This window comes from Somniosus microcephalus, chromosome 6, assembly GCF_052327205.1.
Source record: "Somniosus microcephalus isolate GS21.2 chromosome 6, FLI_Smic_1.0, whole genome shotgun sequence".
NCBI classification, from domain to species: domain Eukaryota; kingdom Metazoa; phylum Chordata; class Chondrichthyes; order Squaliformes; family Somniosidae; genus Somniosus; species Somniosus microcephalus.
In genome coordinates this window covers 108,863,392-108,887,264 of record NC_140992.1, presented here as the reverse complement: position 1 = coordinate 108,887,264, position 23,873 = coordinate 108,863,392, and the positions used below count along the sequence as shown (strand labels likewise).

The 23,873-nt window shown below is 48.9% G+C and overlaps 1 protein-coding gene across 1 annotated transcript in view; it reads left to right on the top strand.

The window, feature by feature from the left end:
• The first annotated feature begins 1,474 nt into the window (after positions 1-1,474).
• Positions 1,475-23,873, top strand: part of LOC147115979 (rho guanine nucleotide exchange factor 9-like) — a 59,242-nt gene continuing 36,843 nt past the window's right edge. Inside the window, exons 1-3 of the mRNA XM_085990659.1 lie at positions 1,475-2,233; positions 4,093-4,222; positions 5,375-5,506. Of these exons, the coding sequence (XP_085846785.1) occupies positions 2,013-2,233; positions 4,093-4,222; positions 5,375-5,506 (483 nt within the window). The 5' untranslated portion in view covers positions 1,475-2,012. The remainder of the gene's footprint in view (positions 2,234-4,092; positions 4,223-5,374; positions 5,507-23,873) is intronic.

The window sequence follows — 23,873 nt, the reverse complement described above, 5'->3', positions numbered from 1 at the left end:
CGAGTGACTGTAGGCATCCTTAGAGTTACATATATGGGGGTGATTTTAACCCTACTCGCTCAGCAGAAACCTGGCGGGTGGGCAATTAAAATTGCCCTGGCTCTTACCTGTCCGAAAGCTGCCATGATGGCAATATCTGCAACTTTTACCTGCTCTCCTGAGCAGGCAGCAAGGACACGTGCCCGGAGCCAACAGGGTCCTTCTTTATATATGCACATTGCGGCCCAGTGACATCATTGAGACCCGACTGCAATTTTAACTCAGGCCTGAGCGGGGAATCAACCTCGAGTTAAAATCGGGACCAATCTGCAGCACAGAAACAGGCCATACGGCCCAACTAGTCTATGCCGGCGGATAGCACAGCAATGCAGTGGTCTTTGCGGTGACTCAGAGTCTGTTCTTGGTTACAACCAGGTATGGTTGGTGGAATAATGATAAATGCAGCCAGTATCGCTCTGGTACCTGCTAATCTCCTTGGCATGACTTCTTTCAGCTTGTAGCACCTCGAGCACTAAATATTGTATCTGGGATATTTTAAAAGCAATGCACATCATTAATGTTCACTTGACTTCCAAATCAGCATGGGCCTCTGTACCATATAGTTTTGATTCCCTGAGCTGCAGTGAAAGTCTATTTTTTTAACAGTTCATAACATTTCAGTTATGGTTTGTTTACCAGTGATTTTGCTCTTGTTTTTGTTTCTACATAATCCTACTCTACCTGTTCTGAGACCAAAAAATAATTTGGGGAAAAAAATCCAGAAATTCCAAGACCCGCACCCCGCCGCCCCACTCCCACCTCCCTAACGTCGCCCAACTCTGTCCCATTTCAGCCTATCTGCTGCTGAAAGCCTCAATCACACCTTTGTCACCTGCAGACTCAACGATTCAAATGTTCTCCTCACTGGCCTCCCTTTCTCCACCCTCCTTACGTAACCTTCAGCTCATCCAAATTCTGCTGCCCTTCTATTATCTTGTGCCATTCACCAATCAGCTCAGTTCTTGCTGACCTGCATTGGCTCCCGGTTCTCCACTACCACATAGTGCTGGGTACGGTAGTGTAGTGGTTATGTTACTCGTACTGCAGCAGACATGGACTAATAATCCAGATGAATGCGAGTTCAAATTTGAATTCAGTTAAAAAAAAATTAGAAATAAAATCTGTTATCAGTAAAAAAAAAAGTGACCATTGAGCTATCAGATTGTCATAAAAACCGAACTGACTCACTAATCCCCTTTAGGGGAGGAAACCTACCATCAACCCAGTCTGGCAAGCATGAAACTCCAGTCCTGCACCAATGTGGTTGACTCTTAACTGCCCTTTCAATTGTTTTAGCAAGCCACTCAGTTGTATCAAACTAGGGATAGAAACATAGAAACATAGAAGATAGGAGCAGGAGTAGGCCATTTGGCCTTTCGAGCCTGCTCCGCCATTCAATGAGATCATGGCTGATCATTCAAATTCAGTACCCTGTCCCTGCCTTCTCCCCATATCCCTTGATCCCAATACATGCTGGTCTTACAAGTGATCCGGAGAATTAATTTAAAAAATAAGTTAAGTTCTCAGCCTCGTGTTTAAATCCCTCCATGGTTTGGCTCCTCCAACCCCACCTGAGCTTTGTTCCTCTGATCAACCTTCTGTGCCTCCCTCCAGCCACCCAGATGCCATGTGTTGAAATTCCCTCCCGAAACCCCTCCACCCTCCACCTCCCTCTCCGCTTTTAAGACCCTCCTTAAAACCCAGCTCTTCGAGCAAGCTTCTGGTCATCCTTCCTAAGATGTCCTCCTTTGGACCAGAGTCCATTTTTTTGACTGCGCCTCTGTGAAGCGGGTTGGGACATTTTTCTATGTTAAAGGCGCTACATAAAGAGAAGTGGTTGTTGTAATTTCCTCTGAGCCACGTGCTAATAACTTTGTGGCTGGTGGCGTCTGAGCAGCTCCACTGATCTCCATGTCTTCTATTCATCACCTGTTGACATTTCTCTCTCTTTCTCTTTGCAGAGTAAAGGCTTCATGATGTATGCTGACTACTGCAACAACCACGACAAAGCTCTTGATGAATGGGCTAAACTCATAGTGGTAGAAAAATATGCTTACTTTTTTGAGGTCTGCCGAATGCACCAACAGATGATTAACCTCCCTCTCGATGGGTTTCTGATAATGCCAGTGCAGAAGATCTGTAAATATCCATTACTGCTGATGGAGCTGCTCAAAGCCACCCCACTTTACCACGAGTAAGTATTAAATCTGATGCCTATTGACTCCAGTTGTTAAGCATATAAAAAAGAGACAAAACCACGAAACAGTCATTGCGTGAACAGAATTGGAGGACAGCAGCTCATGATCTGAATATGTGGAATGCAGATAATAATTAACATTTATTTTGTAACTGTCGTCACATAGAGTTTCCTCAGCTACTTTGCTCATTGTTGCAACATTCCCTAAAGTTACAAAACAACAATAGAACATTTTCCCACACTGCCACTTCCCAATCTCAGCCTTGCTTCAAGGAGATGGAGCAATAGACCAGGCACTTCCCTGGAGGAAGGGAAGGAAAATGGGAGGGTGAGTCACTTCAGGACAGTCTTGGAAAAACTAGACACCTAGATCAGGAATGTCACTGGCACTGCCCTGGGAAAAGGTTGGGTACCGCTTGACTGGGGAAATGGGACACTGAGAGAAGAGACCTAAAGATTAGACAATTAATACAGATTCATCTCATCACTGATTTTAATCACTATTAACAGGATTTATTAGGAAGCAAAAACACACTGATTTCCAGCTGGTTATGGAGGTTTATCCAATGTGTAGCTGGGCCATACAGTCCAGGAAAAGTTGTAAGTTTTGATGCCAGCAGAGTTAATTGATCTCAGCTGGATCGGTAGCAAGAACTCTTCAATTGGCCTCAGTGCTGTCAGTTAGGGAGAGGAAAATCCTCCTCCCCAGGAATCCCTCTTCTGATCACTACCCAGCGACTCTTGTAGGAGACACACGTGCATAGCTATCGGGCAAGGGCTCCGCTGTTGTGTCCCCACAGCTCAGTCGCCTGCTGACTCTCGCTGTTTATGTATTAAAGCTCACAAAGGAATACTAGTAACGCAGTCCAAGCACCGAACAGCAACTGGCACTTGTAGAGCTGTATTTCAGCAAAGAGTCAATGCCGACGGCAGAAAAACGGAGGGGGTGGAATTAAAACGCACACAAAAGGCATCAAGGGGTATGGGGAGAGAGCGGGAATATGGTATTGAGATAGAGGATCAGCCATGCTCCTATTTTTCTATGTTTCTATTCATGGCTGTCCTGTGCACTCCTTTGAACTCCGATAGGCCACCCTGGATCTCCCGACATTAGGCTGGATCCCAGTTCTTGCGCCGTGGGATCAATAGGTATGAGCACTCATTACCCCTTCTAAAATAAATAGGTTAACCACCTCCTCTAACAGAGAGGGAAAGACATTAAATGTTCATACCCATTATACTACAGACTAATTTCAATACTACAACTTTTTCTTTAAAATCTTGCATAGGAGGAATTTATGTAGCAACCTTAAATACCAGGAAAAGCGCAACACTATGCTTAAATTAACGTTGTTTAAAATTACTCAAAAAGAACCCCTGCTCTTTTTCGCTACTAATTGAGTCAACTGAGGAAAGATGTGCAGAGAAAACCTATACAAGGAAAAATAGATATTTTTTAGATGGTGGAGGAAAGTACAAAACATAAGGACAGATTTTCAACTTCACCACTCGATGTAGAACTCGTCCAATTTTCCTTCCATTGATTTCAGTGATGCAAAAACATCGATGGAAGGAAAATCAGGCGGGTTTTACAGCAGGCAAGCGCCCAGGAGGTGAAGCCAAAAATGTACCCCTACATACCGTTCACTAAAAGTGAAGAAAAAGCGGATCTGCTATTTCATTTACTGCCCTCTGGGATAAGGAGGAAATAGCACTAACTGATAAAACAGGTCCACTCGGGAAATCAACAGCCTGTAACTGCATGCTCCCCCCCCCCCCCCCCCCCCCCCCCCTGATGTACTGGTGCTGTCAGAACATGTACTGTGTTACTAATGGTCTCTTCTTCATTCATCGAGGGATTACCAGAATGTGGAAGCTGCCGTGGTTACCATGAAGAACGTTCTTAATGCGATTAATACTCAGAAGGGAGAGAATGAGGTTGAAGATAAACTGTTAAAATTGCAGAAATCAATTTTAAATTGGCAGGTAAAAACTGGGACAATTCAAAAACATTTTGCCGCTCCCTCTCTTTACCCTCCTTCTCAGTCCCTCAACACATTGACATAAAAATCTAGATTTATTTTAAGCATTGCCTTTTTACAGAGACTTCAATACATAACTTATGTAAGACGGGTATCAAGCAATACAGTTATGTATATATGTTAAACAATGCAATTTGGCTTGATTCTTTATTTTCCTTAAACAGCAAATGCACCATTTCCTCTCTTGCTGCTTTTCCCTCTTCGTTCATTATGGCCCATGCATGATATAATGGTCCCCAAAGACGGCCAGAATGGCTTAGATACAAATCTAATGTGAGCCGACTTCTGCCCAAATATTTCCCGAGTCTCCGATTTATTGCTGAATGAATCCATAATTGCCAACACACTCTATCCGATAAAGTCAGATCTCGTCCCTGTTTATATCACTGTACTTGCAAATCTCTGATCCGCGGAATGCTTTCTGGCGTGTTATTTGGCCTGTTGACGCATCATTGCAATTGTCTGCCAGCTGCTGACACACTCACACAGCACATTCCCTCACACGTTCAGCGGAACAATCCTTGCCGATTTTCCTGATAGAAAACACAAACGTGTATTTAAAAAATGCAAATAACGCACCAGAATTTCTGGAGCAAACTGGCGCGCCTTAAATACAAAGAAAACTTAAAAAGCTCCACTTTCTAAAAAATGTCTCACATACATACTGTTGCGCTAATAGCAGATGGGCACTAAGGGGACGAATTTCCTCAGGACTCCTCCTCCTCCACCACTGTTTGCATTGGTGGAATCCCCGTTATATATGTTTAGACGGGGCTTTGGCTGAACTTCATTAAAGTTACGGTGGTGGAGCAGGGAAAAGTCCGAGCTGACATCTCGTTATCGAATTGGGGAGCTAATCCGTCTAAAATAAACGATTGTCTTCCTTAAAACAGCAGGGGAATGACGCGTCAATGTATTAAACATTCACCACCGCCCCCCCTTAGCACCGCCTCCAAGAATTTCCACTCCTATAAAATGCGCAGTTGGTAATAATCTGCACCCAGCTTTTGTCCCACCTCCGAAGGCAAAATTAATGCGCATCGCATGTGAAAAAATTATAGTGGAGCTGCTCCTTATGAAATCTTTGTATTCTTAGGGTGAAGATATTTCAATCCGTAGCACACAACTGATCCAACGTGGCGATCTTATTGTAATTCAGCAGCCACATGCCAGGGCGAAGAATTTTGTGGGTTTCCTCTTTGACCATCAGATGATTTTATGCAAGAAGGTAAAATCACAGCTAAAGACATTAGGGATTTAACATTTTAAATAATTGGCATTAAAAGTCCTGCCATCAGTGCTACTGATATAACATTGATTTGCTTTTTTATCTTCGGTTGAAATAGTTGGTTATTAATAATGCCTTTGGAGAACTAGGATGGGAGTAACAACTAAAGTCAAGGATACAAAGGAATTGAACTAACATTTATGTTGCTTAAACTCCCTCACATTTAGAGGTCAGCTCCATCCTTACCTTGGACACAAAAGTTGAAAGTTCTTGCACTTAAAGTGTCCAAAATTGAGGCCATCGGCATCACTCTGCTTTCTCTGAACCCCTCTCTCCTTCTCTGCCTCATCAACTCCCAGCCCTCCCTACTGCCTTCTTCCTGACTGACTCAATACTCCACACCCTCAGTGCACTCATCTCACCCATGAAGAGCCCACAACCTATCGCTGGATCGCCTCCTGACCACCCATCCCCCCCCCCCCGTGATATCTGCACTTATGACACTGTCCCCATTTACTTCAAGCCATCAATTTCATCCTTTGCTCAAAAAGGTGACGCTCAGCTATTCCATTTTCAGCAACTGCTCCAAAGCCAACCTTCCAATTGTTCCAAAAATTCCATAATGCCGTGTTGAATCCCATCCTTCCAGGTTTGGGACTTTCTAATCCAGTTTCCATCCCATTCACAGTAACGGATTGCTCTGGTCTCAGTCATGAACAACATCCTGTGCAACTGAGACTATGGCTTGTTATCTCTCTCATCCTCCTTCATCTCTCTGCTGTCTTTGATACCAACTGTAATAGAGCCACCTGGTGGGCTACTGATGCATATAATAATAAAGCCATGTGCAGTACAGTTCTTATGGGAAGCCATGTTGCGCTGTTGTATGTATATGCTGTGTCTCAAGATATCAAAAAATTGTCGATGAGGATGCGATTGCCGGTTCCCTAGCTGAAATTTTATTGGAGGATAATTCTGCCAACCGATGGAGAGACTGTTAGAGGTTCTTCGTTTTGCAGAAAAACTTAAAAATCCAAGGTAAATTTCGAGCACACGTGGCTGAACTGTCGATGTTGCCAGAGTCCAGGTGGCAGCGCCTATGGGAATAATAGGGTGCTTGGGTGAGTTCCATCATGAACGAGAAACTTTCGGCGTGTATGTGGAGAGGCTAGAAATGTTTTTCACTGCGAATAGTATTGTTGAAGTCCCCGATGATGTAAACCATAACCAGGCGGTTTTAGAAATGAAACGGGCTATTTCTTTGACTGAAGCAGGCCCCAAGGTGTATGAAACCTTGAAAAATTTGCTTGTTTCGCCAAGCCGAAGGAGATCCTAACTAAGTTAGAACAACACTACAGTCCTGAGCCCCTGGAAATTGCTGAAAGTTATCATTTTGGAGCATGTGATCAATTAAATGACAAGGGTATCAGTGAGTACATTGTAGCTTTAAAAAAGCTATCCATACACTGTCATTTCTAAAACTTTCAGGGCCAAGCGTTGCATGACCGCTTTGTTTGTGGGTTGAAAAATGAACATATCAGAAGTAAATTGTTGACAACCCCTAACTTGACTTTTGACTTAGCTTGTCAGACAGCTATGTCGATGGATATGGCTGATCAATAATCCTGAGAGTTCCGCACCATTTCCAGCCGTCAGACAACGGAGGTGAATCGGCTGCAGGCTAAAAGTGAAAAGCAGTTGGGCCCCAAGGCCTCGGCAACTGGCCAATGTAACAGTGCATTGATGTCATGCTCTCATTGCCTGGGACAACACATCATTCAAAGCTGTCCATATGTGAAGGCAGAGTGTTTCTACTGCAAGAAAACTGGGCATCTTGCAAAGGCGAGCCGACAGAAGAGTAAATCGACTGGCAATACTAGAAGTAGAAATCACCAGACACTACATACCGTTGAAGAGAAGCAGCAGGACGAGGAGTTTCTGGAGATTCACGTCATCAGGAGCATGAAGGTATCTAACAGCGATTTGCGAGGTATCATCATCCAAGTAGATGTCACAGGAACCAGGATACCCATGGAAATCGATACTGGTGCATCCTTGAGCATAGTACCAGAATTACTATATCGCGACAAGTTGCGTGATTATCGACTAGAGAAATCGAAGGTAGAGCTGCAAGGCTACTCAGGAGTAGTAGGAAATGAAATACAAGGATCAGTGTCAGAGCTTGCCTTTCATAATAGTGGCAGGAGACAAGCCTACCTTGATAGGTAGAAATTGGTTGGGATCACTGAAGCTAGATTGGAATGAGATTTCTCGCATGGAAGCGAAATTTGATCAAAAGATGATGTCATCAAGCAGTATCCGAAGGTGTTCAGCAAAATGGGCAGTCCAATCCAAGACTTCAAGGCGAGTGTCAGAGTACATAAAGACACAAGACCAGTTTACTGCAAGCTATGTCCCGTACCATATGCACTCAAGGAGAAAGTTGAGCGAGAACTCAAAAGACTAGAAACTGAGAACATTATCTCTAAGGTAGATCTGAGTAATTGGACTACACCCATTGTTGTTGTACCTAAGTCAGATGGTAAGGTAAGGTTGTGTGCTGATTATAAGGTAACCGTAAACCAGGTTCTAGAGTGTAATCTACCCAATACGTTGCCAAATGTGGAAGGTTTGTTCACAACACTGACAGGTGGCCAGATCTTTTCGAAGTTAGATCTAACAAACACCTACCTACAACTTGAGTTAGTCATGCTTGACTATAAATACTCACCAAGGCCTACATCAGTTCAATAGGCTACCATTTGGAGTGTCCCCGACATATTCCAGGGGGCAATGAACCAAATTTTGCAGGGGATTGAAGGGGTAGTGTGTTATTTGGATGATATACTCATTTCTGCACCGAACAGGCAAATCCACGATGAGTTGTTGAATAAAGTGCTCAAATGGCTAGAGAAGAACGGAGTACGAGTGACAGCTCACAAGTGTGAGTTATTTCAAAACTCAGTGGAGTACTTAGGGCACAGAGTAGACAAAGACGGTTTACATCCAACCAAGGGAAAGCTGGATGCAATCAGAAATGCACGCACTCGCAAGAATGCCTCTGAACTTCGATCGTTTTTGGGTCTTTTGAATTATTATGGAAAGTTCCTCCCAAACTTGACTACATTGTTACATCCACTGAATGAGCTGTTGAGAAAACGGGTCCCTTGGAAGTGGTCAAAAGAATGCGACACAGCATTCAATAGTGTAAAAGTCAGTTAGTAGAGAGTACCATGTTAGTTCACTATGATGTATCTAAGGAGATCATGGTAGCATGGGACACCTTTCCATATGGAGTTGGGGCAGTGATCTCTCATATACTAGATAGTGGGGAGGAGAGATCAATTGCTTTTGCTTCATGCACTCTCAGTGCCAGTGAGCAGAATTATGCGCACTTCGAAAGGAAAGCTTTGTCATTGATTTTTGGGGTCAAGAACTTTCATAAATACTTGTTTGGTCATAAGTTTACCATAGTTACTGACCATAAGCCCTTGATAGCAATCCTCCATCCAAAGTCCCCAGTTTCAACTTTAGCTGCAGCCCGAATGCAGAGATGGGCTTTGATTTTGTCAGTGTATACATATGACATTGAATACAGACAATCAGCTGATCACAGTAATGCTGATGCTATGTCCAGGTTGCCATCCCCATCACATGTTACACCCAATAAGGAAGAAGTGTTCTATTTCTCATACATTGATGAGCTGCCAGTCACAGCTGAAGAGATTGGTAGGGCAACCAAATGTGACCCAATTATGTCAAAGGTGTATGATTACATAGCAAATGGATGGCCAAACCAGGTATAAGAGGAAGATATCCTTCCATATTTTGTTTGTAGGAATGAATTGTCAGTGGATAAAGATTGTATCATCTGTGGAGCAAGAGTGGTTATCCCAAATAGGTTGAGGTCTAAATTGTTAGGAGATCTTCATGACCAGCACCTGGGAATGTGCTTGACCAAGAGCTTTGCATGCAGTTACTTATGGTGGCCAGGTTTAGATAAAGAGATAGAGTACATAGTCAGTCAGTGTACAACATGTCAATTGGTGAGCAAGAAACCACCATCAGTACCATTACAGCCATGGAAATGGCCTCCCAGAGTGTGGCAAAGGTTACATTGTAGATTTTGCTGAGCTAGGACGGCAATTGTTCATAGTGATAGATAGTCACTCGAAGTGCGTAGAGGTGTTTCTGATGTGGATAATAACAAGCAAAACACTAGACAATTTGTGAAGACTGCTTTTTTCATACGGCCTCCCAGAAGAATTGTGTCTGATAATGGGCCGTAATTTTGTTCAGAAGAGTTCACACAGTTCATGAGCAGAAACGGTGTGAAACATACCAAAGTTCCACCGTACCCCCCTGCTTCAAATGGTGCAGCAGAGCACACAGAACAAATTGTCAAATGTGCTCTCATCAAGCAAATGTTGGATCCAAATCCAAAGAAACGTCAATTGTCATTGGACCACAATCTGGCAAATTTTCTGAGTACTTATCAGAATACTCCTCATATCACTACTGGTAGAAAACCAGCAGAGTTGTTTCTCAAACGACAGCTATGAACCAGGTTATCGTTGTTAAAGCCAAACTTGGCACAGTCCATAGAAGAGAAACAATCAAGGCAGAAAGAGAATCATGATAAAGGTAGAGTTAGAGAGAGAAATGTGAAGTTGAACCAGAAAGTTAGAGTGAAAAATTATCACCATAAATGGTAAAAGTGGTTACCAGGAAGAGTAGTGAAGATATGTGACCCTCGCACATATTTCTTCAAGATGTTTGATCATGGAAAGGTTAGGTTTGTTCACATTGATCATATCTTACCTACAGATGTGGAAGGAGTTGAAAGCTGGGATGATTCAGTTTATTCTGATGAGTCAGATAGTCTTGTTACAAGTAGAGCACCAGTAGCAAATCCTACATCAGATGTACCAGAAACAAGTCGAAGACAAAGTCAGAATTTAAGTCTGAGCCCGGAGCCAGACAGACAAACAGTCTGAAAGTGTAGAGAGTCCAAATGTAGATCAAGGTCAGCCCTTGGAGAAAAATTCTCCGCAGGCTCAGCCTAGAATAAGTCAAAGTCCTACAAGATCTGAAAGTTCTGTTCAAGAAAGAAGGTATCCTCTTCAAGACAGAAAACCAGTGATTAAGTTTAATCTGTAAACATGGAAAATAAGTTCATATCTTTTGTTTGTGTTACAGAATTCTATAGTAGAATTTGGAAACGTAAAATGGATTCCTTTTGAGAAATGTATACCAAGAGTTGTGGATACCATGCAAGCCATGTACAATAATTATTTGCTATGATTAACTTCTTCAATAAGGAGGGAGCAGTGTAATAGAGCCACCTGGTGGATTACTGATGTATATAATAACTAGCTGGGGGTGCCTGGTGGTGCCGAGGCTTTTTTGAGGGCATATTGTTGTTGGAAGAGAGAGAGAGAGCGACTGGGGGGAAGAGAGAGAGCGAGCGACTGGGGGGAAGAGAGAGAGCGAGCGACTGGGGGAAGAGAGAGAGCGACTGGGGGGGAAGAGAGAGAGCGACTGGGGGGAAGAGAGAGAGCAACGGGGGGAAGAGAGAGAGCGACTGGGGGGAAGAGAGAGAGCGACTGGGGGGAAGAGAGAGAGCGACTGGGGGAAGAGAGAGAGTGACTGGGGGGAAGAGAGAGAGCAAGAGACTGGGGGGAAGAGAGAGAGCAAGAGACTGGGGGGAAGAGAGAGAGCGAGAGACTGGGGGGGGAAGAGAGAGAGCGAGAGACTGGGGGGGAAGAGAGAGAGCGAGAGACTGGGGGGGAAGAGAGAGAGCGAGAGACTGGGGGGAAGAGAGAGAGCGAGAGACTGGGGGGAAGAGAGAGAGCAAGAGGCTGGGGGGAAGAGAGAGAGCGAGAGACTGGGGGGGAAGAGAGAGAGCAAGAGACTGGGGGGGAAGAGAGAGAGCGAGAGACTGGGGGAAGAGAGAGAGCGACTGGGGGGAAGAGAGAGAGCGACTGGGGGGAAGAGAGAGAGCAACGGGGGGAAGAGAGAGAGTGACTGGGGGGGAAGAGAGAGAGCGACGGGGGGGGAAGAGAGAGAGCGACTGGGGGGAAGAGAGAGAGCGACTGGGGGAAGAGAGAGAGTGACTGGGGGGAAGAGAGAGAGCAAGAGACTGGGGGGAAGAGAGAGAGCAAGAGACTGGGGGGAAGAGAGAGAGCGAGAGACTGGGGGGGAAGAGAGAGAGCGAGAGACTGGGGGGAAGAGAGAGAGCGAGAGACTGGGGGGGAAGAGAGAGAGCGAGAGACTGGGGGGAAGAGAGAGAGCAAGAGACTGGGGGGAAGGAGAGAGAGCAAGAGACTGGGGGGAAGAGAGAGAGCGAGAGACGGGGGGGGAAGAAGAGAGAGCGAGAGACTGGGGGGAAGAGAGAGAGAGCGAGAGACTGGGGGGGAAGAGAGAGAGCGACTGGGGGGGAAGGGGAAGGGGGAGGAAGGGGGAAGGGGAGGAAGGGGAAGAGGAGGAAAGGGGGAGGAGGGGGAGGGGGGATAGGGGGGGGAGGGGAGGGAGGGGAAGGGGGGAGGGGGGAGGGAGGGAAGGGGGAGGGGGGGAGGGGAAGGGGAGGGGGGGAGATGGTGGGGGGAGGGGGGAGAAGGGTGTGGGGGGGAGGGAGGGGGATGAAGGGGGGGGGGAGGGGATAGGGGGGGCCTGCTGATGGTGTTTTTTCCCCGTGTTTTGGGCTCGCCCCTCCCCCCCCTCTTTCCCCTCCCGCCTCCCCCCCTCTTCCCCTGCCCCTCCCCCCTTTTCCCCTCCCCCCCCTCTTTCCCCCTTCCCCCCCTTCCCCTTCCCTCCCCCTTCTCCCTTCCCCCCTCCCTCTCCCCCCCTCCTCTTCCTCCCCTCCCTCCTCCCCCCCTCCTCCTCCCCCCCCTCCACCCTCCCCCCTCCTCCTCCCTCCTCCTCCCCCTCCTCCCTCCTCCCCCCTCCTTCTTCACCCCCTCCCCCCCTCGCTCTGCACCTCGACCCTCTCCCCCTCCTCGCTCCTTCACCCCCTCCCCCTCCTCGCTCTTCACCCCCTCCCCCCTCCTCGCTCTTCATCCCCTCCCCCTCCTCGCTCTCTCTCTCTCCCTCCCTCCCTCCCCCCTCTCCCTCTCCTCTCCGGTACCAGAACGGAGTCAGTCTGACATCGGGAGGCCGGGTGCCCATCGCTCCAAAGTGAGCCCGGGGTTGCTCATGATGAATGCGGCGGGCCTTTGGAACCGGTTGGCCGGGGGCGGCAGAGGAACGCCTTTCGCTGCGGTGGGGGGGAGAGAGAGACGCCGCCGCTCACCTGCTCTCTTCCCCCGGACTTTTGGGCTGCGCGGGGAAGAAAGAGAGAGAGAGACTGGGGGGGGAGAGAGAGAGAGAGAGACTGGGGGGGGGGGAAGAGAGAGACGCCGAGGGCCTTCAGCAGGTTCGACAGGTTCCGGGAGAGAGAGAGACGCCGCCGCTCAGCTGCTCGCTTCCCTCTTCCCCCGGGCTTTCGGGCTGCACGGGGAAGAGAGAGAGAGAGAGACTGGGGGGGAAAGTGAGACGCCGAGGGCCTTCAGCAGGTTCGACAGGTTCCGGGAGAGAGAGACGCCGCCCGCCGCTCAGCTGCTCGCTTCCCTCTTCCCCCGGGCTTTCGGGCTGCGCGGGGAAGAGAGAGAATAAGACTGGGGGGGGGGGAGAGTGAGACGCCGAGGGCCTTCAGCAGGCTCGACAGGTTCCGGGCACGCTGGGAATCCGCTGAACTCGAGGCCCAGGCTTCCCGCGCTGCTAGGCCGCGGCTCCGTGCATCCACTACAATGAAGAGAGATTCCTAAATATCAAAGTTCAGGTTTTTAAGCACCCCATAGCTAAGAAGACAACAGCACAAAAGAACCTAACGGGGTACACACAGAAAGTGGGAAAAATAAACACACAGAAAGTGGGGAAAAAAATCGTTCGGAATCAAGATGGCGGACACTCGCCTCAGTTGAGAATGATTAGGCCCGCCCACACACGCACCGATTGGTCAACCGTCAGGTCACTGAAGTGTAGGATTGGTCAATCGTCCTGTCACTCGACTGTAGGATGGCCCGCCCGCACACGCAATGAACCCGCCCCCATGACGCAGCGATTGGTCGACCGTCGGGTCGCTCGACTGTACGATTGGTCAACCTTCACATCACTCGATGCTAATGAGCGAATAATAAGCGGAATTTTGAACGTTTTTTGGATACCGTCGGAACAATTTTTGTCCGACCAAAAAGTAAATATGCCTACAAGAGTCCCCTAATGATGAGCTTTCTTTTGATATAACATATGTGTAGGTATGCTCTATAACTTTTGATTGTATAGCCGGACAGAGAGACAGAAAGACAGACAGAGAGACATACCGTTTTATATATATAGATAAAGCCATGTACAGTACAGTTCTTACCGGAAGCCATGTTGTGCTGTTGTATATATATGCTGTGTCTCAAGATACCACACCAACCACTCAATCCCCCTCTAGTGTCCCTCCTCTTCAATCAATTTCTAGGAGTTTGACTGCTCTCCCATGACTCATTCTTTTCACAACAAGCACAATGTAGCGAGGATTTTCCACTTCAGTGTTCCTGGCACACACCAACAATGCATATTGGGAAATTGAGCATCCTTAGCCTGTGATTTTTATCCACTAATTCAATGGGTGTTAAATTGTGTATAATTTCCTGATATATATGCTCCTGGCGTATAAGTGGAAAATCTCTTTCAACATCTTTTCCTCCTGAGCCTGCAAAGTTATCTTTGGTATATTGCAGGGCTCCATCCTTGACCCTGCTCTCTTCATCTTTTATATGGTACCCATTGGTTTAGCTTCCACTTGCATACCATTGGCACCCAGCTATTACCTCTCTCCTCCATCATGCCCAATGATGTTGCTTCAACTACCAGTTCGATATTAAGGTCTGTGGGAAGAGATTTTTCCTCTAGGTTAATGTTAGCAAGACTGAAGCCACCGTCTTTAGTTTAAGGCAGTATTCCTGGTGGCCACATCCATAGGTGCAATATTATCAGGTACTGCTCGAGCCTGAACTGAGTTTCCTTCCTCACACCCTTTCCATTACTAAAACAGTATTTCCCACCTCTATAAAACCACCAGGATCCACCCTAGCCCATGCCGTTATCATCTCAAAGCTCAACTTCTGTAACATTTTTTGACCCAGCCTCCCAGGCCCCAAACTTCCACTCATTGCAACTTGTTTGAAATGCCATGGCCTACCTGCTCACAAAAGCCCCATGCCTCCATTTACCCTGTCCATACCAAGCTCAAGCAGACTGATTCCAAGATGCTTGTCTTTATTTTCAAATCCCTCCATAACCTCAGCAATTCCCTCCAGCTATACATCCCGGCATACAGCCCCCACTCCTCTGACATCAGGTTACCCGTTCCCTTCATTCCACAATCAATGCCTGTTCTTCCAGCTTTTATGCCCTGTCCTTTGGAACTCTCTCTAAATCCTTCTGTCCTATCACCACACTCCGCCTTTGGAAAAATCTCTATGCTTTTGGCATCTGTACAACTTTTCACTATCCCTAGTTTCCTCCTCTGTGGTTTTTATCTGTCCTGTAATGTGCTCAGAAGCATCTTTCTGTAGGCAACAAGCTCTATAGAAATAGGTGGGCTGTCTAGCTGTCTATAGATACTGACTTTCGAAGAAGGTTCCTGCCATAGGGCCATCACTTTTATCACCTATTTGCAGTAATTTTTAAAAATTCATTCATGGGCTGTGGGCGTTGCTGGCAAGGCCAGCATTTATTGCCCATCCCTAGTTGCCCTTGAGAACGTGGTGGTGAGCCGCCTTCTTGAACCGCTGCAGTAATCTCACTGCTACCTACACATTCCAAAATAAAACAAAACAATGTTCTTTTCTAAGAGCCTAGCTCCATTTAGAATACAATTATATTTTTAAACCCAAAGGCCTAGAAATTCATTGTAGCCACTTTTGGGGCGGTAAAGTCGGGCGGCCGCTAAAGTTTGCGCCCGGCGCAAAATCGAGGCCACTTCTCCGATATTCATTAGCTTCGCCCTAAGAGTTTGCTCGAGCACTAAAACTGGCGCTGCACGCCTCTCTTTAGGCGCTAAGCCGGAGGTGCTGAGCGAGAGCGCCGAGGCCGGGCGCAGCGCAGGTGCGGCCATCTCGTGATTGACAGCAGACACCCTGGCGCCGGCCAGCTCTTAAGGGGGAAGGGTCGACTTGGTCTGCTGCCACGCCCTGGATAGTGGAGCCCTCCAGCTGGGCCTGAACACTGCTGCTGGACCCAAATAGCGCCTGAAGCCATGCAGAAGGCCCGTGAACGAGCGCAGCGCTTCTCAGAGCTTGATCTGAGTGTGCTGGTTGGTGGTGTGGAGAAGAGGCGCCATATTTTGTACCCGGACAATGGCAGGAAGGCGCCGGTCCGTGTCTACCGGAGAGCCTGGAGGCATGTCGCCAGCAAGGTGTCAACCAACAGCGAGGTCCCCAGGACCGGTGCCCAATGCCACAAAAAGTTTAAGGACCTCACTCGGATTGTCAGGGTGAGTACCCTTTCCAGTGTCCTCCTCATCCTTGCATGTGCACCTCACATTATGGGCAAAGGGACCTGAAAGCCCTAATGGCCAGCCCTCATCCAGCAGCTATGGGACAGGCATGAACATCAATTGCACATTCTGCACTTAACACACTGGCCAAGCTATTCCACCATGGGAGGCAGTGCATACAAGATCAGGGCTACACACTGGCCAGGCTATTCCACCATGGGAGGCAGTGCACACAAGATCAGGGCGACACACTGGCCAGGCTATTCCACCATGGGAGGCAGTGCACACAAGATCAGGGCGACACACTGGCCAGGCTATTCCACCATGGGAGGAAGTGCACACAAGATCAGGGCGACACACTGGCCAGGCTATTCCACCATGGGAGGCAGTGCACACAAGATCAGGGCGACACACTGGCCAGGCTATTCCACCATGGGAGGCAGTACACACAAGATCAGGGCGACACACTGGCCAGGCTATTCCACCATGGGAGGCAGTGCACACAAGATCAGGGCGACACACTGGCCAGGCTATTCCACCATGGGAGGCAGTGCACACAAGATCAGGGCTACACACTGTACTTAGAGGCCGTCCTTTCTCTTGCAGGCCAAGCTGGCCAATAATAAGAAGAGCCGGACTGCGACCGGGGGAGGCCGACCCCAGATCCAGCCGCTCACCGAGCTGCAACATCGCGTGGAGCGCATCATGGGTGGCCGGGTGATTGGCCCCGTAGCATGTGGAGATGCCGACCCTGTTCTGGGCACCAATGGTAAGGACATCACCTTTTGGACCTCTCTCGTCCCACTTGCGCATCAGATCTACATCCTTTGCCACTGTCCGACCAATGCACTGAATGCCACCACTCATGCATCCCTCGCTGACGCCCTCTTCTCACTCTAAAGCTACTCTTGTGCCTTCCTGCTTTCAGATGGTGAGGAGGAGGTCCCTGAACTTGCCAGTGACAGCCCCTCAGAAGAGGAGGAGGAGGAGGAGCAAGAGGAAGGCGGCCCATCAGGGGAACCCTCAGCCGCGGCAACCCATGCGAATGTAGGGGACACGTCTTCCCTGGAGGGGAGCGTGGCGGAAGTGTCAGAGGGGAGGGGAGCTCATGGGACCTGCGGCCTGCAGAAACACGGGAGGGGGGTGGAAGCTCAGCGGCCTTCGCCCCAGAGGGGGGAAGGGTCGGAGGGGAGTCCAATTGCTGGGCCCAGCGGCGTCCAGCAACGCAGGAAGGGTCGGCCAGCTCGGCGACCTTCTCCCCAGAGGGAGAGTCCGGTCTCCAGTCTGGAGATGGTCTTCGCCGAGGAGATGGAACGCCTCGAGGACTTGTCCGCGGACTCAGAGCGCCGGCACACGGAGCTCATGGGGGTAGTGGCACGGTTGCCTGAGGCCATCGAGTCCCTCTCTCGGAGTGTGACCGATGTCGGGGCCTCACAGGCCATCAGTTTGGCGGAATTCGGGGCAGAGCAGGCAGCGAGTCAGGCGGCATTCGGGGCAGCTCAGGCAGAGAGTGGGCAGCTGATCAGTGGTGCCGTGCAGTCACTGGGTGCTCTGATGAAGTCACTGAACAGGTCAACACGGGCACTCACTGCTGCCACACTCGCTGTGTCAGCCAGGCATCGCCAGGGCACCCGGCGCGCTGCAGCAGCACAGCGGTCTGTCCCTCGGCAGATTGGTGCACATGCTGCAGTGCTGGCCCGGGCGAGTGCCAGTGTCTCAGGCGACCAGCGAGCGCCTGCCATCCGCCAGCTTGCCCCCATTCCTCCAGCCGCCACTGCCACTCCCCCAGTGGAGCTGCCAGGAGCTGCTGCAGCGACTGATGCTGGCCAGCCACAGCTGCAGCATTCAATAGCCGCCCGCTCGACGGCCAGACCTCGACTAGACCGACCCCCAAGGGCATCTGCCGTCACGACATGTGCCCCTCTGGAGCCTGCCCCCAGCCTTGCAGCAGCCAATGGCCTTACTTTGAGGAGGAGCAGCAGGGCGGGCAGGGGCCACACAAAGATGGCCAAGGCATCGCCCTAGCGGGCCAAAAAGTCGAATGTGTGGCCAGTTGTGTTTGTTTTTTGAGGCCGAGAATTGGATGTTTGTTTTTTGAGGCCGAGAATTGGATGTTTGTTTTTTGAAGGCCGAGAATTGGATGTTTGTTTTTTGAAGGCCGAGGATGTGATGTTTGTTTTTTACGAAGGCCGAGGATGACGGCCATTTTAGTTGCACTGTTTTGTTAATCCTCTCCAGGTTGTGGGAGCGAGTAATGTGTTTGAGTGTTTTTTGGGGGTTTCGTCTGTTTTTGGTTATCATGTGGGAGGGGCCCTGAGTTTGTACAATAAAGCATTTTATTTATTAACATTGTCCATGTTTGATCTTTGAAGTGTTTGTTGCCTTAACCGGCTGAGGGCTTGCGGAGCGGCTGCAATCATGTTCTTTCATTGGCACAAGCCATTCCCTGACAGGGGGCCTAGAAGTGACGTTCAATAAGCCGCCGACGGGCGGCCCTTGGACCTTGTGCCTCCCTCCTGGGCTGGTACTCCTCATCCTCCTCCTCCTCATGCTCCTCCTGCTCCTCCTCCTGAGGTGGTGGTCCAACGTGAGGTGGCAGTGCCCGAGTCCTGCGGATAGCCAGGTTGTGCAGCATGCAGCAAACGATGACGAATTGGGAGACTCGCTCCTGCGAATACTGGAGGGCACCCCCGGAGCGATCGAGACAGCGGAACCGTTGCTTGAGGACGCCGATTGTTTGTTCTATGATGTTCCTAGTTGCTTGATGGCTCTCGTTGTATGCCTCTTCAGCAGGGGTCGTGGGCGCGCGGAGCGGGGTCATGAACCAGGTACACAAAGGATAGCCTTTGTCTCCGATAAGCCATCCTCTTGGGTGAGGCTGTGCCTGGAACATGTCAGCCACAGTTGTCTGTCGCAGGATAAAGGCATCGTGGCTGCTGCCTGGAAAGCGGGCATTGACAGCTAGGATGCGCTGCCTGTGGTCACACACCAGCTGTACGTTGAGGGAATGGTAGCCCTTCCAGTTGCGGTAATCCTCGGCATGCTCCAGAGGTGCCCGCAAAGCCACATGCGTGCAGTCAATGGCGCCCTGCACCATGGGGAAGCCCGCTATTCTTGCAAATCCCACTGCACACCGCTGCTGCTTGTCCAGGGTCATGGGGAAGGAGATGAATTGATGTCTCCTTCTGAAAAGGGCTTTGGTCACCTGGCGGATGCAGCAATGCATTGCGAACTGGGAGATGTTAGCGATGTCCCCAGCAGCGGATTGGAAGGAGCCGGTGGCATAGAAGTTGAGAGCCACCGTCACCTTCACTGCCACCAACAGAGACGTCCTGCGCATCAGCTGTGGCTGCAGATCTCTGTGAAGCAGCTGGCAGATGTCTGCAACCACCTCCCTTCTGAATCGCAGCCTCCTAACACACATCGCGGCAGACATGGTCAGATAGGAGGACTGCTGGCGGTATACCCTGGGTGGGTAAGGCCTCAGTTGGCGACGCCTGTTGCCCCCTCTGCATCTAGCCAGGGCTGCCACTCTCTCACGGCATCTGTAAGCCCTTCTGGCATAAGGCTGAAAGTCAGCGTTGGCACCCAATGCAGCCCCCATTATATGCTGGCAAACACTGAGCTCTCAATGAAGGCAAAGATAATTGCTAAGCTCTGGCCTGAGCCAAAAATACCTGTCCTAGTGTTGGTCCAAACCAGTAAGCTCTCCTCCTTGGTCTCTCTCCAAAAAACCGTGCACAAGAGTGAATGCTGCAAAATGGCTGGCCTTTATAGTGCAGGGTAAGTGCCCTTTAATTAGCGCTCCCCGCGGCCCGCCTCGGCTGTGTACCGTTCCACTTCACAGTCGTTAGGGCCGCCCGGCGCACAATGGGCCGGCGCGAGTGAAGTTCCGGTTCGGGGCGCACAAAGGGCGTTGCACGACGAAATGACGTCATGATCTGCACGCGCAGCAGGGCACGCGCTAAGACTTTGCGTCGGCGCTAAATGTGTACTGAAGTTGGGGCGAGGCGCAGATCGCGCTGCGCCCGGGCGCTAAGCGCCTAGCGCTCGAGATCTACTCCTCCTAAGGCGCTAACGGCTGGCGCGCCCAACTGAATTTCTAGGCCAAAATGTTATTTTTCTTTAAACAGGGAAAGTGATGAATGTGTTGCCTATAGCAAACATAAGCATCTAACATTTATGTGACAGCAAAACTACTATACCTCATTCCCAGCGCCAAATATGCACTATTGCTGAATGCATCCAGCCCTCACACAAGATTAAAACTAAGTGCCAGTCACAGAACAACTGTTGACAGCCAAATTGCAGGGCCTAGTGGTAGGTCTCTGCTCATCTCTACTACCTGTTTATTACAGAGAGCCAGGACAATATTAAAGCATGTTGTTTTAAAAAAAAATTATTTGCTCTCAGGTGGTCGGCAACCCTGGCAAGGCCACATTTATTGCCCATCCCTAGTTACCCCGAGAAGGTGGTGGTGAGCCTTCTCCTTGAACCATGGTAGTCCTTGTAGTGATGGCGCTCCCATGATCGTGTTAGGCAGGGAATTCCAAAAGTAAGGAATGGTTATATATGTCCAAGTCAAACATGCTCTATGACTTGGAAGGGAACTTGGGAGTTGATTGGTATTCCCACATTATTGCTGCTTGTTTTTCTTGGTGGTAGAGCTCGCAGGGGGGGCATGTGTTTTTGAAGTGCACTGAATCATTCACACAACTGTGATATTCGTCCATTACTCTGTGGTTAATGTAAGATAGGCCCTCAGTTTATGCTTATTCATCATTCACTCCAAGTTTATTTTTAATTTGAATTTACACCAGTTAGCAACTGCAAAAATAGAATGCTACATGGATCCCAAAGTGACACACATTTATACAGCTCATCTTGCCCAGCAAATGATATGTTCATATGTAATGTGCTAAGTTCAAGCTATTGTATAAAACATGTGTCACAATAGAAACTGGATGCTATCCATTAGTTTACAAATCCAAGTTGGAATCTTGCTTTGAAGCAATCCTTAATGCATACAAAAATTGCAGTCAATGAAAGTGTAAAAATTCGCAAATAGATAGATAGTTGATTTTAAATTTATTCATTCACAGGACGTGGGTATCGCTGGCAAGGCCAATATTTCTTGCCCATCCCTAGTTGCCCTTAAGAAGGTAGCAGTTAGCTGCCTCCTTGAACCGCTGCAGTCCTGGTGGTGAAGGTACTCCCACAGTGCTGTTAGGGAGGGAGTTCCAGGATTTTGACCCAGCGACGATGAAGGAATGCCGATATATTTCCAAGTCAGGATGATATGTGACTTGGACGGGAACTTGGAGGGGATGGAGTTCCATGCGCCTGCTGCCCTTGTCCTTCTAGGTTGTAGAGGTCGCGGGTTTGGGAGGTGCTGCCGAAGAAGCCTTGGCGAGTTACTGCAGAGCATCATGTAAATGGCACACACTGCAGCCATGGTACGCCAGTGGTGGAGGGAGTGAATGTTTAAGGTGGTGGATGGGGTGCTAATCAAGTGGGCTGCTTTGTCCTGGATGGTGTTGAGCTTCTAGAGTGTTGTTGGAGCTGCACTCATCCTGGCAAGTGGAGAGTATTCTATCACACTCTTGACTTGTGCCTTGTAGGTGCTGGAAAAGCAGGAGGTGAGTCACTCATACCCAGCCTCTGACCTGCTCTTATAGCCACAGTATTTCTGGGGCTGGTTTCGTTTTTGGTCAGTGGGGAACCCCAGGATGTTGATATTGGGGGATTTGATGATGGTAATACCATTGTCAAGGGGAGGTGGTTAGACTCACTCTTGTTGGAGATGGTCATTGCCTGGCACTTGTGTGGCACGAAGATTACTTGCCACTTATCAGCCCAAGCCTGGATGTTATCCATGCAGGCACAAACTGCTTAACTGCTTCATTATCTGAGGAATTGCAAATGGAACTGAACACTGTGCAATCATCAGTGAACATCCCCACTTCTGACATTATGATAGAGGGAAGGTCATTGATGAAGCAGCTGAAGATGGTTGGCCCTAAGACAGTGCCCCGAGGAATTCCTGCAGTGATGTCCTGGGGCTGAGATGATTGCCCTCCAACAACCACAACCATCTTCCTTTGTGTTAGGTATGACTCCAGCCAGTGGAGAGTTTTCCCTCTGATTCCCATTGACTTCAATTTTACTAGGGCTCCTTGATGCCACACTTGGTCAAATGGTGCCTTGATGTCAAGGGCAGTCGCCCCCACCTCACCTGTGGAATTCAACACTTTTATTCATATTTGGGCCAAGGCTGTAATGAGGTCTGGAGCCGAGTGGTCCTGTGGAACCCAAGCTGAGCATCAGTGAGCAGCTTATTGGTGAATAAGTGCCACTTGATAGCACTGTTGAGGACATCTTCCATCACTTTGCTGATGATTGAGAGTAGGGTGATGGGGCGGTAATTGGCTGGATTGGATCTGACCTGCTTTTTGTGGGCAGGACATACCTGGGCAATTTTCCACTTTGTTGGGTAGATGCCAGTGTCGTAGCTGTACCGGAACAGCTTGGCTAGAGGCACAGCTAATTCTGGAACAGAAGTCTTCAGCACTACAGCCAGGATGTTGTTGGACTGTACACTCCTCAGTCAACCAGGGTTGGTGACCTGTATTGATGGTAATGGTAGAGTGAGGGATATGCCGGGCCATGAGGTTACAGATTGTGGTGGAATACAAATCTGCTGCTGCCGATGGCTCAAAGTGCCTCATGAATGCTCAGTTTTGAGCTGCTAAATCTGTTCTGAATCTATCTCATTTAGCACACAACATGATGGAGGGTGTCCTCATGCGAAGGACTGTGTGTTGGTCACTCTTACCAATGCTGTCATGGACATACGCATCTGTCATAATTGGTGAGGAGGAAGTCAAGCAAGTTTTCCCCTCGTGTTGGTTCATTCACCACCTGCCACAAGCCGAGACTGGCAGCTATGTCCTTCAGGACTCGGCCAGCTCGGACAGTAGTGGTGCTTCTGAGCCTTCTTGGTGATGGACATTGAAGTCCCCCACCCAGAGTACATTCTGTGCCTTTGCCTCAGTGCTTCTTCCAAGTGGTGTTCAACATGGAGGAGTAGGCAGTAGATTTCCTTGCCCATGTTTGACCTGATGCCATGAGATTTCGTGGGGTCTGGAGCAATGTTCCCTTTAAGTTGCGTGGTGATGCAGCGCTCTAGGGGGTCCTGCCCAGCCGGTGAACCAGCTTTTAACTTGAAAAAAACACATATGTGCAGACTTTTGAATGGGCTGCGCAACCTGTTAAAGGGGCTGCGCGGGCCAAAATAAATTATGGGGGAACATTGATCCGGAGTCAATGTTGAGGACTCCCAGGGCTCCTCACTCCTGATTGTACACCAGTGTGCCATCACATCTAGTGTCCCACCAGCAGCACAGACCCAGGGATGGTTATGAAGGAGTCTGGGGCACTGATTGGTATGATTCTGTGAGTATAACTATGTCATTGGCTGTGAAGCACTTTGGGCATGAAAGGTGCTGTATAAATGGAAGTTGTTCTTTCATTATTTCATATGACTTAACTAGTCTGTGGGATAGCTCTCCCATATTTGGCACATGTCCCCAGTGAGGAGGACTTTGCAGGGTTGACTGGGCTGGGTGTGCCTTTGTGTGGCACTGGAGTCACATATAGGTCAGACCAGGTAATGGCAGCATGTTTCCTTCCCTAAAAGACATTAGTGAACCATTTAGGGCTTTTACAACAATACGACATCTTCATGGTGACCATTACTGATATTATTTTATTTCAGATTTATTTACTTTACTGAATTCAAATTCACAAGCTCCCATGGTGAGATTTGAACTCACCTAT